The sequence below is a fragment of the Odocoileus virginianus genome, chromosome 11 (assembly GCF_023699985.2).
Source record: "Odocoileus virginianus isolate 20LAN1187 ecotype Illinois chromosome 11, Ovbor_1.2, whole genome shotgun sequence".
Lineage (NCBI taxonomy): Eukaryota > Metazoa > Chordata > Mammalia > Artiodactyla > Cervidae > Odocoileus > Odocoileus virginianus.
Window position 1 is genome coordinate 51,533,524 of NC_069684.1, and position 12,862 is coordinate 51,546,385.

The 12,862-nt window shown below is 43.3% G+C and overlaps 1 protein-coding gene across 1 annotated transcript in view; it reads left to right on the forward strand.

Annotated features, from left to right (window-relative positions):
• The first annotated feature begins 4,790 nt into the window (after positions 1-4,790).
• Positions 4,791-12,862, forward strand: part of TP53BP2 (tumor protein p53 binding protein 2) — a 67,172-nt gene continuing 59,100 nt past the window's right edge. Inside the window, exon 1 of the mRNA XM_020879501.2 lies at positions 4,791-5,105. Coding sequence (XP_020735160.2) covers positions 5,079-5,105 — 27 coding nt within the window. The 5' untranslated portion in view covers positions 4,791-5,078. The remainder of the gene's footprint in view (positions 5,106-12,862) is intronic.

Genomic DNA, 12,862 nt, shown 5'->3' on the forward strand with positions numbered 1-12,862 from the left:
TGGCAGACCAGCGTTAAGAGTTTGCCTTCCAATGCAGGGGGTACTGGTTCGATTCCTGGTTGGGAAGTTAAGATCCCACATGCCCTGTGGCCAAAAATCCAAAATGTAAAACAGAAGCAATATTGTAACAAATTCAATAAAGACTTTAAAAAATGGTCCACATGAAGAAAAATCTAAAAACAAAACAAAACAAAAACAGAGAAGAAGCAGGGAAAGAATTAGGAGGAAGACCACGAGAACACTGTCCTAAAAGGCAAGGGAGAGGGGTATTTTGGGATTTCCCTGGTGGCTCAGCGGTTAAGAATCTGCCTGTGATGCAGAAATCACAGGAGACACAGGTTTGATCCCTGGGTCAGGAAGATCCCCTGGAGAAGAGAATGGCTACCACTCCAGTAATGATCCCACAAGATACATGCAGACCACGGCTACATCTTCCACCTCCCTGACCACTCTCCTCCTTGCTCACTCAAGGCCAGGCACATTAGCCTTTGTTGCTGTTTCTTTAATTGCACACTCCTGCCTCAGGCTCTTTGTTCTTGCCATTTCCACTGCCTAGAGTCTAATTTTGTCCCTCACTTCATCCATCAGAGCCTTTTCTGACCACTCTATCCAAAAGAGACTTCACTCTCTTTTACCTAGCTGCTCCCCACCCCTGACCCAAAGCATTTATTATAACCTCATTCATTTACTGTCTAACTCCCTGACCTGAACACAAGCTTCATGATGGCAGAGTCTTTGTTTTGCAGGCTGTTGTAGCTCTAGAGTCTAGAACAGTGCCTGGTAAAATACAGGCACACGGAGTATTTGTAAAGTGAATCCACAGGAACTTCCTTGGTGGTTCAGTGGCTAAGATTCTGTACTTCAAATGCAGGGGGCCTGGGTTTGATCCCTGGTCAGGGGAACTAGATTCCACATGCCACAGCTAAGAGTTTCTTTGCCTTCTGCCACTTAAGATCCTGCAAAGAAGATCAAGGGTCCTGAGTGCTGCAACTAAGATCCAGTGCAGCCAAAGAGAATAAATAATTTTCTTTTTTTTAAAGAATAGAATCCACAGTAGGAGAGGGAAGGAGAGGAAGAATGCAGAGGAGGCCGCATAGGTTGGAGGTGGAGAAAATGATATTGCAGGATTGTAGTGCAAGCCCCAATAGCCTCTATATCATTGGGTAAGGAAGATGGGAGTTCATCTCCTGGGGGTGAGGGGCAGGGATGCAAGGTTTGGGACACTGTGGGAAAGAAAGTAACATGGGGAGGAAGTTGGGAACACAAACATCTGAACTCAAGCCAAACCGGTAATTAATTGTACTGTGCCTGGGGGTGAGGTGAGATCGGAAGAGAAGACAGCTGCTCCCCACCCAGCAAGTGGTGATTTGATTTATCTTTCTCAGGGTTGAATGCAGAATTATCGAGTTGGGAGAACTGGGGGTAGGTTCTCCACGAATAAGCAGGTGAGAGTGGGCATGAAGAAAGAGATGGAAGGAAAAAAACAGCTTATCTGAGAGCTCAATATGATGGCACAGAATTTGAAGGAATGAAACCAAAGCCCAGAGAAGGTTTCTTTGGTTTCATGCTTCTATGCTAAAAAAAAAAAAAAAAAAAAAAAAGGAGGAGGAAAGAAAGAAAACAAAACAAAACCCTCAACTAGAAACATACTTGCTCTTTGGCAGCGCCGAATTCTCAATTGGCTGGAAGTAGGTTTCGGGACACACTGCCAGGTGCTATCCCCCTTTCTTTCCCGTTCTTGGGAGAAACAAGCAGTGAAATAGCCTGTTTGTGGAAAAAAGGCAGTAAAGAAATAGACCCGGGCCATCGCATCCCAATTCTTCTCTCCTTTCTTCTACTTTGGTTATTATTTTATTAATAAGTCAGGGCTGCCAATGCTCCCTCTAAATATAATTTACTATTGTGTGTGACCAGTAACGCACAATAATTTTTGGATATGAAGGAGAGATGTTTTCTCATTGTTGAGAATGGGAGGTTTAGTGATTGATACCCAGAATTCTTTTTCTGGATGACCTAGATCATGGTTGTTTCTGAGACTTTATTTATAGTTGTTTCTGATATTTCTTTGCATGCAAGAAAATAATGAAAGTCAGTGGAATACGAGATAGGTTTTTTGGTTATATAGTCCCTGCAGGTTGCCAAAAGGGAGTCTTGGTTCCCATAAATGTGCTAAAATCCAGGATTAGGCCTTTTTTAACTTAAGATTCTCAAATTTAACAATTACCTCTTCCTGCAACATGCTCCACTCAGGGTTTTCTTGGTCTCAGGGGGTAGCAATTTCCATTCTTTAGGACAAAAGCCTTGGACTTCTCTTTGACTTTTTACTCTCCTATTCCATATATATCTTGTCACAAAATTCTATGAGTTTGGCCTTCAAAATACATCCCACATCTGACCACTTTTCACCATGTTCACCATTACTGCCCAAGCCACTTTCATCTTTTTCTTGGATTATTGCAAGGTCTTCCTACAGGTTCTCTGCTAAACTTTCAGTCTGTTTACCACAGCAGCTAGTACAATTCCATTAAAACAGAAGTCCGATCATGGTAGCCATTGGTTAAAGTTTTTCCATGACTTACCACTTCACTCAGAGTAAGAGCCAAAGTTCTTATAATGGCCCAAAAGGCTGTATATTATCTGGTTCCTTATTTAACTCTACCTCATCTTCTGCTTTTCTCCACCTCATCCAGTCTGCTCTAGCCATCCAGGCTTCCTTGAGGGTCCTGGAAACACCAAGTAGGCTCCCACCTCAAGGCCTTAGCACTGGCTGTTCCCTCTGCTTGGAAGCCTTCATGAAGGCTGTAGTTCACTCCTTCAAGTCTGTGTTCACACATCATCTTTTCAGTGAGGGCTGTCTCGACCACTTATTTAAAATTTCACCTGCATGCCTCTTCCCTTTAGCCCCTTAATTTTTGTCTTATAACTATATTTGGTCATTCTTTTTGGACTGGCTGAGGAAATTGGTAATTTATGTAAGTATTAATTATTAATATACTCAGCTACTGATTTTACTGTCCACCTAATTTTGTTGTCTTCATTAATGTATCCCTGTACTTAGAAGAATACTCAGCATGTAGTAAGTATTAGACAAATATTTACTGAATGAAACGATGAATTTCCTTTACAATTTAGGACAATCCTCTTAAAGTAACTAGGCTTTAAACGAGAATTTTGGAGAATTTTTGATTCTAATTGAATTAGCCATAGTTTAATATATTAGTATTTCCAGATATGTAGCTGGGATAAGAAGGCTAAGAGTGTGATGATGGAGATTCTGGTTAGGGATATATTGGACTATAAGACTCTTGAGAGTCCCTTGGACATCAAACCAGTCAATCCTAAAGGAAATCAACCCTGAGTATTCATTGGAAGGACACATGCTGAAGCTGAAGCTCCAATATTTTGGCCTGATGTGAAAAGTTGACTCATTGGAAAAGGCCATGATACTGGGAAAGATTGAAGGCAGGAGGAGAAGGGGGCAACAGAGGATGAGATGGTTGGATGGCATCATCGACTCAATGGATAAGAGTTTGAGCAAACTCTGGGAGATGCTGAAGAACAGGGGAGCCTGGGGTGCTGTAACCCATGGCGTCCCACAGAATTGGACACGACTGAGCGACTGACCAACAATTTTGGACTAAGAAAGATCTATCTGTCCATGCTTGAGGTTAGGTGAATCCAGGTGCTTTATTCCACTTAATCTCACTCACAAGGACAATTTAAACAGAACTACAGTTTCCTGTAGTTAGGGTTCCAGGAATCTGTGTCCTTGGAAGGTGGAAGAAGGTGCCTAAACCAGCTCTGCTCCTCTTTCAAAATGAGCCACTGCTATTCTCCTAGGCCTTCACCTAGCTCCTTGCAAAGGGAGCAGACTGTGTGGCCATTCCCCAGACTGTCCTGAGGGTGTAACAAGCACCCTTCAGAGAGGAAATCCAGGACTTTCTAGGGCAGCAGAAAGAGAAGCTCCTCGGAAAGCTGCTTTATGCACTTCAAATTTTTTTTGGTTTTATTTACTTATTTTTATCGTGGTAAAAGAAACAAAACTGATCATTTTAGTTATTTTTTAAATGTTCAGGGTTTTGTTGTTTGTTTTCAGTTACAGAAAGTCACACAGGAGTTCTAAACCAGAGTTTGGGCGATGAGGAAGAGAGGGAAGGCGACAGCCCGAGGACTCCTCCACCAGGAACTCTCGGAATGCGCTGCCGGCTGATACAGCCCCGCCGATCTCCATCTTGCTGGGACCGGGCCGTCGCCGGAGCCTCCAGGGACATCGGCCGCTCCAGCCCCGCGGCTGGGTCCTCCCAGGAGGTACGGTCGCCTGGCTCCGGCCGAGCCCGGCGGCGCTGCCGCGGGCAGGAACCGTCCAGGTGCCGAGTTTCCGCCCAGGATTCAGCCCCTACTGCCCTCGCTTTTCCCCCACCCCAACTCAGTTCGAAACTGCGGGGACGTGACGGCCGCAGACCTGGGGCTCGTCCGGCGCTTTCCTTATTTTGTCTTCCAGAGGCGGCCTCACAGTCCCCGGCTCCGCCTGCGGGCGCGCGCGCGCTCCGGTGGCTCCGCCGCGCGCGCCCCCGGCAACTTGTCATCCCGAAGGCAAATAAAGGCGGCGCGGCCCCGCCGCCCTGGGCGCGCGCCCGCTCCCTGGCCTCCCTCCCGCCGCGGGCCCGCGCAGGTGCGCGCGGCTCCGTCCCCGCGGCCTCCCCTCCCCCACCCCGCCTCGCGCGCCGCGGGCGGGGCCCCGCGCGGGGGGCGGAGCCGGCGCGGGCTCGGCGGGGGCCAGGCCCGGGGATTAGTTGGTTTCGGAGCCGAGGAGGGAGCCCGGGCCGTGGCGAGCGCCGAGCAGACAAAGCCACGTACGGGGGGGCCCGGCCGGAGGTGGGCTCGGGGCTCGGTGGCGCCCCAGCCCGCACTGAGAGCTCTGGGGATCCGCACGCCGCCCCGCCACCCGCCGCCTCTTTGCAACAGGTCCGCCGCCTCCGGGCGGCCTCCCTCTGCGCTCCCCTCCCCCGTGCCGTGCGACCCCCCCACCCCGGGGCGCCTCCGCTTGGCTTCGGGCCGTCATCTCGCCACCAGCTTCGATGCGGTTCGGGTCCAAAATGATGCCGGTAAGCGGACGGGCGGTAGGGGCCGGGACCGGAAGTGTGCGGGGTCGCGGGCAGGGGTCTGGTGCGCGCCTTCATGCGGGTCCTAAGCAGAACCGGGGGATGGAGGCGGCGGGGGGCTGAGTCCGCGTCGCGGGTGGTCCATGCATAGCTCACCTCCCGCGAGCGGCTCCATCCTCCAGACTCCCCACCCCAAGCTCCCGCGTGCGGGAGCGGGGAGACCCTCACCGCGGGGAGGGATTCCAGCAACTGCTCCCGAGTCGCTGCGGCAATCTAAACTTTTCTTTTTCACTCTGGCTGGGTCCTGACTTTTTTTTGCAGTTCCTGAAGGTCAAGAACAAGGGAACCGGGAATCTTATTTGCTTTGTCTTAAAAAACAAAACAAAACAAAACCAAAAAACAACTTCAAGTTGGCGTGAAATACACATACAGAAAAGCGTACCTTTGTTTTTAGTTGAATTTCGATCTTGATATCGGTGATGGCCAACTCACTCTTTTTATTTGGAAACTGATTTGAATAAATGCAGCCTCAAAGTTTTTGATCGCAGTAAAGACGCATTTGCCTGGCTCCCACCGTTTCCACAGTTTGTTTGGCGAGTCCTCGGAGAGGGTTAGTGAGTTCTTTATAGACTCCGTAGGCTTTCGACGTGTACACCAGGCCACTCAGGTGAACAGCAGGTTTGAGACATTTGAAATGCCCATTTTCTTCAACGGTCGCAGAAGCTGGAGGGTTGCAGTGGCTTATGCAGATTTCAGTAGTGTTTCCTCTAGCAAATTGTATGTACTTTACACTTCTGCCACTGAAGCAGGATTATCTTGCAGTCGAGCGATGTTTTCTTATGGCTTCATTTGTGGAAACAAAGAAACAACTTTTCTTTTACTTTTATAGAGTCTGTGGAATGAGTGACGACAAATTTTGTGTATATGCAGTCACAGATGCAGAATATACTACCTTCTGACTCCCTAGGTTGTGTTGTGGGAGGAATTCTTAAACCTTCACATACCTGATACATTTGATTTATTGTTTTTGATAATTGAGTTTAGATGGTTTGGGATATTTTGTCCTGCCAGGATTCAGAGAATTTGAAAGTGTTAATAGCATTATGTGTCCTTTTTTAGTTTGATACCTGGTTATGAAGTTAGGTTTGTGACATGAATGACCAATATTTAAAATATGGAGAAGGGTGAGGGATTTTGTCATTAAAATGTTTTATTCCTTGGATTTACATTTCTTTGCCTAAAAATAACTTTTGCAGTTTGTGAATTTTTCCTTAAAATAGGAGCAAGACAAGTGTTAGTTGTTGCGATATGATTTCTTTCTTAAAGATAAGTTGTATGTTAAGGTATTCTTCGGCCTTTCTTAATACTTATGAAAGTTTTCCTTCTCCCAACTACATACCAGACCATCACAATGTATAGAAAGTTATATAGCTCTTTAGGCTATTGCCTTTCCTAAGGTCAGTAGTGTCTTTTAAAAAAGATTTATCTGCTTTAGACTGTGCCGGGTCTTCCTTGCTGCCCGTGGACTTTGTCTAATTGCTGGGAGCGAGGACCACTCTTCGTTGTGGTGCATAGGCTTCTCATTGCAGTGGCTTCTCTTGTTGTGGAGCACAGGCCCTACAGTGCTGCCTCAGTAGTTGTGGCACATGGATTTTGCTGCTCCTTGGCATGTGGGATCTTCCTGGACCAGGGATCGAACCCTTGGCCCCTGAATGGCAGGCAGATTCTTAACCGTTGGACCACCAAGGAAACTCTGTCAGTAGAATCTAACAGGACTCATTATGATGTGGTGGCTGGCATTTGCTCAGCTCCTACCTTTGTGACCATAGCCTTTTTTCTTTTTTAGTGATTTGTTTCACCATCTGTAAAAGGGGGATTTTAGTAGTAGTACCTAGCTTTAGGATGGTTGTGAAGATTAGAGTTATTGTTTATGAAACAGTTAGTGCCTCCTTGCCTCTCTTGGGATAGTTGCTAGGTAAGAACTTCTCCTGAATTTGCAGTATTGGTTAGGTTAAACTGGAGATTCTTATACTTGCAACGCATAAAAAATATGAAACAAAATTTCATTTATTAACCTTATGATATATCTTTATCCTGTAATATTTGGGATATTTGAAAATAAGACTTTTCTTAACTATATCTCTTCTCTTAGCTTTTAATATGTATTTTTATTCCATCATCAAGTGAGGTTTTGAATTTATTACTTTGAAAAACTCTTAACCAATTTATCAGAAAAAACACTTTGCTTAATAGGGAAAAATGGATAGTCTCAGAATGTGGACAATTACCCTGATATGCTTTCTTGTTGGGGTGAAATGTACATGACATAAAAATGACAGTTTTAACCATTTGTGACATTAAGAATACATTTTAAAAATTGCTTTTACAGGAATACTGGAGATAACAACTTACTATTTAGACTGCATTATATTAAAGTTGTGCAAATAAATTGTGTTCATGTGTTTTCTCACCAAATGGTAGAGAATCAAGTGAATTTCTTTCATGTGGGACATGAAGTGATAATTGGATCCCAAACAAGAAGGGGATGATGCATTTTAGTAGGCTAACTAAAAATAAGTAGGCAAGTGCCGAGAATCACAGTAGAGATAATGATAGGGTACTGCAGAAAAGGGTGTAATAATTACACTCATTTTCAGATACCTGCCATAGTTGGTATGTCTGGTTATGTGATATTTCCACAACTTGGTGAGGAGAAACTGATCACTCCTTCTTACCTGACACCGTATCTTCTTCTTCATTAAAGAAACAGTCATTTGTAGTTTGACAGTATGGCTGTTTAATGAGCCATTCTCATGTATTTATCAACTAAAGGGAAATCATCATTAAAAACAACATTTCTCAGCTGTTTAAACTTTTCATTTTGTGAAGCATTGTATTCAAACAAGAATATTTTTATGAAAGAGCTTAGCTAACTCTAAAAGCATTCACTGTGCTTTTTAGTTACAGTTTTATAAAAATTTCTGTTTGTACCTGCTGCTGAAAGGTAAATGAAAAAAACCTGCTCACAAAACCACACACAGTGTTCCACAGTGCCATGTAGAAGGCTAGAGGACTTGAATTTGCCTGTCTCAGTGGTCGATGTCATTTATGTGGCATTTATATTCAGCTGTGATAGAAAATGAACTGTATCTGTGCTATCCAGTGTGGTAGCCACCAGCCACCTGCAGCTACTGCACTTAAAATGGGACTAATGAGACCAAGGAATTGAATTTTTTTAAAAAATTTAATTTTAATTACATCTAAATAGCCACATATGCCTGGTGGCCACTGACTGTATTGACAGGGCAGTCAGTTTGATGAAGGGGCACAAAGGAGCATTTTACATTTGAATCCCATATTTGCAGCTTCACATTAACATTGATACTTTAAATGAAATTGTAATGGGTCGTTTATCCCTAATGACTTGGAGAATGGGTTTTCCGATTATTTAATTTAGTGTTCTGTTTAAATGAATTTCATCACATAGCCCTAATATGGATAAAATTTTTGAGAAAATGATAGCTTAAAGAGCTCAGTTGAACTAATCATGATTTATTTTTAGGTTTATGGCATTTTATCTTTCGATGCTACAGAGGTATCATAATTAACACCTAGCTATTTCATTACGCTGTGAAATATCATCTGATTATTGGAACTTATAATTTTGGAAGTCTGGGACCAAAAAAATGGGATATTGCAGTAGCTCCTTTAGAAGTCTGATTCTTGGTCAGTCGGATTTATGTATTTCTAAAGGCAGCTTAGTCAGTTCCCTAGCATGAGAGCTTAACTTCTGCTGAAATACTTGCATTTTCATGTTTTAAAGTATTATTTGTATTATATATTGGTTTTATTTGCACATACTTTCCCAAACTGAAATTGTGTTTTAAAATGACAAACCTTTCAAGTTATAGCATCAGAACATTGTATTATTATGATTATACCATGTTCTGAAAGAATTCCTGTTGTTGAGAAGTAACGTAGTCCGTTAGCTTAGGTTTTATTGCAGAGTAAAGTTTAAGGTAGGTTCTCTGTAGAATTATAATCCTCAAAGGTTGTTGAACAGATCATCTATTTAAAAGAAAATGTGCAAAGTATCTCACATTTTCTTTGCTGTAGTGAAATTTGTTTCTTGTGACTTCTGCTACACTAATTAAAAGCTGAAAAGTATTTAACAATTTCTGTATTTTTACCTGTTTCAGAGAAACCGGATTTAGACTTTATAAAGAACTGTAGCACAGTCATACACCTGCTTATATCTTAAAAATTAACTTAGAATTTATCTGAGAGGGACACAGAGGGTCATTTATTCACACACTGCTTCTAGGAAGAACTGTTTTCTCTCCCTCTTCATGTTCCCTGCCCCCCAGCAGCAGATGGTAAAAACAAGAAAACAAAACCTCTCTTTTCTGGAGCTTTTAAGGAACACTGTAGACCTTTATCTCTTGGTAATCTACCATAGTGTGTGAGACTTCTTAAAAAGTCTTTCTAAAGTGAACTTAACACTGAGCCATTCTTGCAGCTCATGTGAGGTCCAGTCTCTTTCTAGTTCATATAGGGTAACAGTGTACCAATACATCTTGGTATGATTTCCATCATGTACCATAAACCTCTGAATCAACCTGAATATTCATTGGAAGGACTGATGGTGAATCTCCAATACTTTGGTCACCTGATGTGAAGAGCCGACTCATTGGAAAAGACCCTGATGCTGGGAAAGATTGAGGGCAGGAGAAGGGGACAGCAGAGGGTGAGATGGTTGGATGGCATCATTGACTGAATGGACCTGAGTTTGAGCAAACTCTGGGAGATAGTGAAGGACAGGGAAGCCTGGCATGCTGCAGTCCTTAGGGTCGCAGAGTTAGACACAACTGAGCGATTAAACAACAATACCACTGTAAACCTCTCACCAACCCTTTCTCCTTACAAGTACTGCAAAGAACATGAAGAATGGGATAGAAGAATTCAGGAATCCAGAGTGTTCTTTTCAGCTCATGCCACTTTTTCAAGTCAAACATTATTTAAATATTTCTTTTTCTTTTTTCACGGTACTGAAAGCAGGTACTGAACAGAACATTTTCTTTTAATCAGATGTCATTGAGAAAAGCAAACACAGATGACAGACCTTGTGAGAGGTATACTTATGCTGGAGTGGTAGGTGTGACGGTAAAAGTTTTCATCTTGTTGGGGAGAGCTGAGAAGTCTTAGTCTCATTAGGAGAGCCTTCAGGAGCACTGAGCATTAAGGACGCAGTGATTCTTAAAACATTCTGCATACTGTCTTATCAGAGGAAAACTCTCTTATCAAAGAAATGCAAATTCTCAACATAGTTAGAGCCTGTGTAGGAAAAGTAGCTTCACAGACTCTGCGACTGTGGCCATTTTTAGCTTTTTTCTGCTTAAAATTTATCCAAAAACAAATGGTTCATTGGCTTAATGGAACCAGATTTTCATTGAAAATCTTCACGGGACCAGTAAATACTGAATTTTCCCTTTTGAAATGCATACTTCAATGGTTGTTCTAGAAACATATTTATGACTTAGTACTTTTTATTTAAATTTCAGACATTTCAACCAGAAATCCTTAAGACGCAAGTTTAGAAAAGTAATAGAAAACCATAAGGAGCAAACTATTGTAAAATATGACTTTAAACTGCTAGTGGTAATAATAAGAAATGGTCCAGACAGTGTACTAATCTTCCATGGTGGAATGAATAATTTCTCTGTCAACCAGTGTAGTTGAAAGCCCCGTGCTTTCGTTTCCCACCCAGGGTGGAGAAGGAGCTTCTGCTGGAACCCCTTGTGTGCCCAACACCTGCCCCTCTGTTGGGCTGCTCATCTCAGATAATCCTGTTTTGACCCTGTGAAGCAAGGCTTCCCCCTTCTCATATAACAGATAAAGAATTTGAAGCCCAGAGGGTTTTAGTAATTTACCCTGGGTCACTTGGCAGAAATGAGACGCAAATCAGGTGCACCTGTGAAGAAATGCTCTAGAATGTTTCTGTATACTTATCAAGACAACAGTCATGTATTCTTTTGGCTAATGACAACTTCAAATACTGCTTTGCAGAGCATAACTATAATCATTTTTTACTTAGAAAGAGGAAAACAGAGATATCTTCCCACATGTAAATCCAGACTGGGTGAGAAGATTGGTAAGTGGTTCTCTTATCAAGTTTCGGCTGATGTGGCGCTGACCTCACCCTGTGCGAAGGAAATGGCTCAGTGACTATTATTTTTTTCTACCTTTAATGCTTCCATAGAGATCTCGACTCTTTCTCATCAGCTGGGAAAGAGAAGGGGTGTAATGATTCTGATTCCTTTTTTTTTCTTCTTCTTTCTTTAAAACAATTGCCTTTTGTCTGAGGGGTATTGGATAATCTTGCTTTTGATGTGGATAATCTTGCTTTTGATGGTATGTTTAAACAGGGTGTGAAAGTTGTGAGGTAGGAGAGTAAGGGTCAGAGTGGCATAGGTGGTTGAGAGCCATGGAGGGCAGGGAACTAGAGAGTCTGCTGTGAGGTTGCCATCCTTGTTATGCAGTCATTTCTGGGGACTTGAGAGGTGAATCTGTGACTTGCAGAAATGCCCACTGCTGGCAGAATCTCTGGATGAGGGTGAAGTGACAGCATCTCCCCTTGCTGCCCCAGGGGGATATGTATAGTGAGGAAAAGTGATTCCATTTAATCAGATGGATTTATTGGAAATAAACTGGAGACTGGTATGGAATGAAATCATATTAAATCAGTGATCTTCATTCTTTCTCATTAACCTGCTGATTGTTTTTGGATGGCCTTTTGGGGACAACATCTGTTCAGTAAGTGTGTAATGAACATCCACTATATTCCAGGCACTGTTCTAAGTGCCATGGATACAGGAAAGAAGATGACAGTTTTCAAGGAGCATACCTTTCTTGAAGCTTAGTGGGAGGCTTGCAGTGGGGAGGATATGGAAAGTAGAAACAAAAGGAGATTTACATGGGATTTAAACAGCATCATGTAACTAGGATGGCTGCTGCAGATTGGTGGTCAGGGAAGTGACATCATGGCTGAGACCTCTGCAGATTTGTGGGAGGAGCAGCAAACTATGATAAACCTAGACAGCATATTAAAAAGCAGAGACACTACTTTGCTGACAAAGGTCCATATAGTCAAAGCTATGGTTTTTCCAGTGGTCATGTACAGATGTGAGAGTTGGACCTTAATGAAGGCTGAGTGCCAAAGAATTGATGCTTTTGAACTGTTGGAGAAGACTCTTGAGAGTCCCTTGGACTGCAAGGAGATCCAACCAGTCCATCCTAAAGGAAATCAGCCCTGAGTAGTCATTTGAAGGACTGATGCTGAATTTGAAGCTCCAGTACTCTGGCCACCTGATGTGAAGAACTGATGCATTTGAAAAGACATTGATGCTGGGAAAGATTGAGAGCAGGAGGAGAAGGGGATGACAGAGGATGAGATGTGGATAGATGGTATCATCGACTCAATGGACATGAGTTTGAGCAAACCCCGAGAGAAGGTGATAGGCCTGGTGTGCTGCAGTCCATGGGGTTGCAGAATCAGACATGACTTAGTGACTGAACAACAACAGCAACATATCAAGTAGGCAGAATTCCCAGGGGCTGGTGCAAAGGCCTGGAGGGAGCAATGGGGACTCTGAGGCTGGAGCTTAGTGGTTGGGAGCGAGTGACCCGAGTGGAGGTGGAGAAGTGCAGCGTGTAGGGTTTCCTGGGCCAGGGTGAAGAGTTCAGTTGGCACGGGAAGGGAT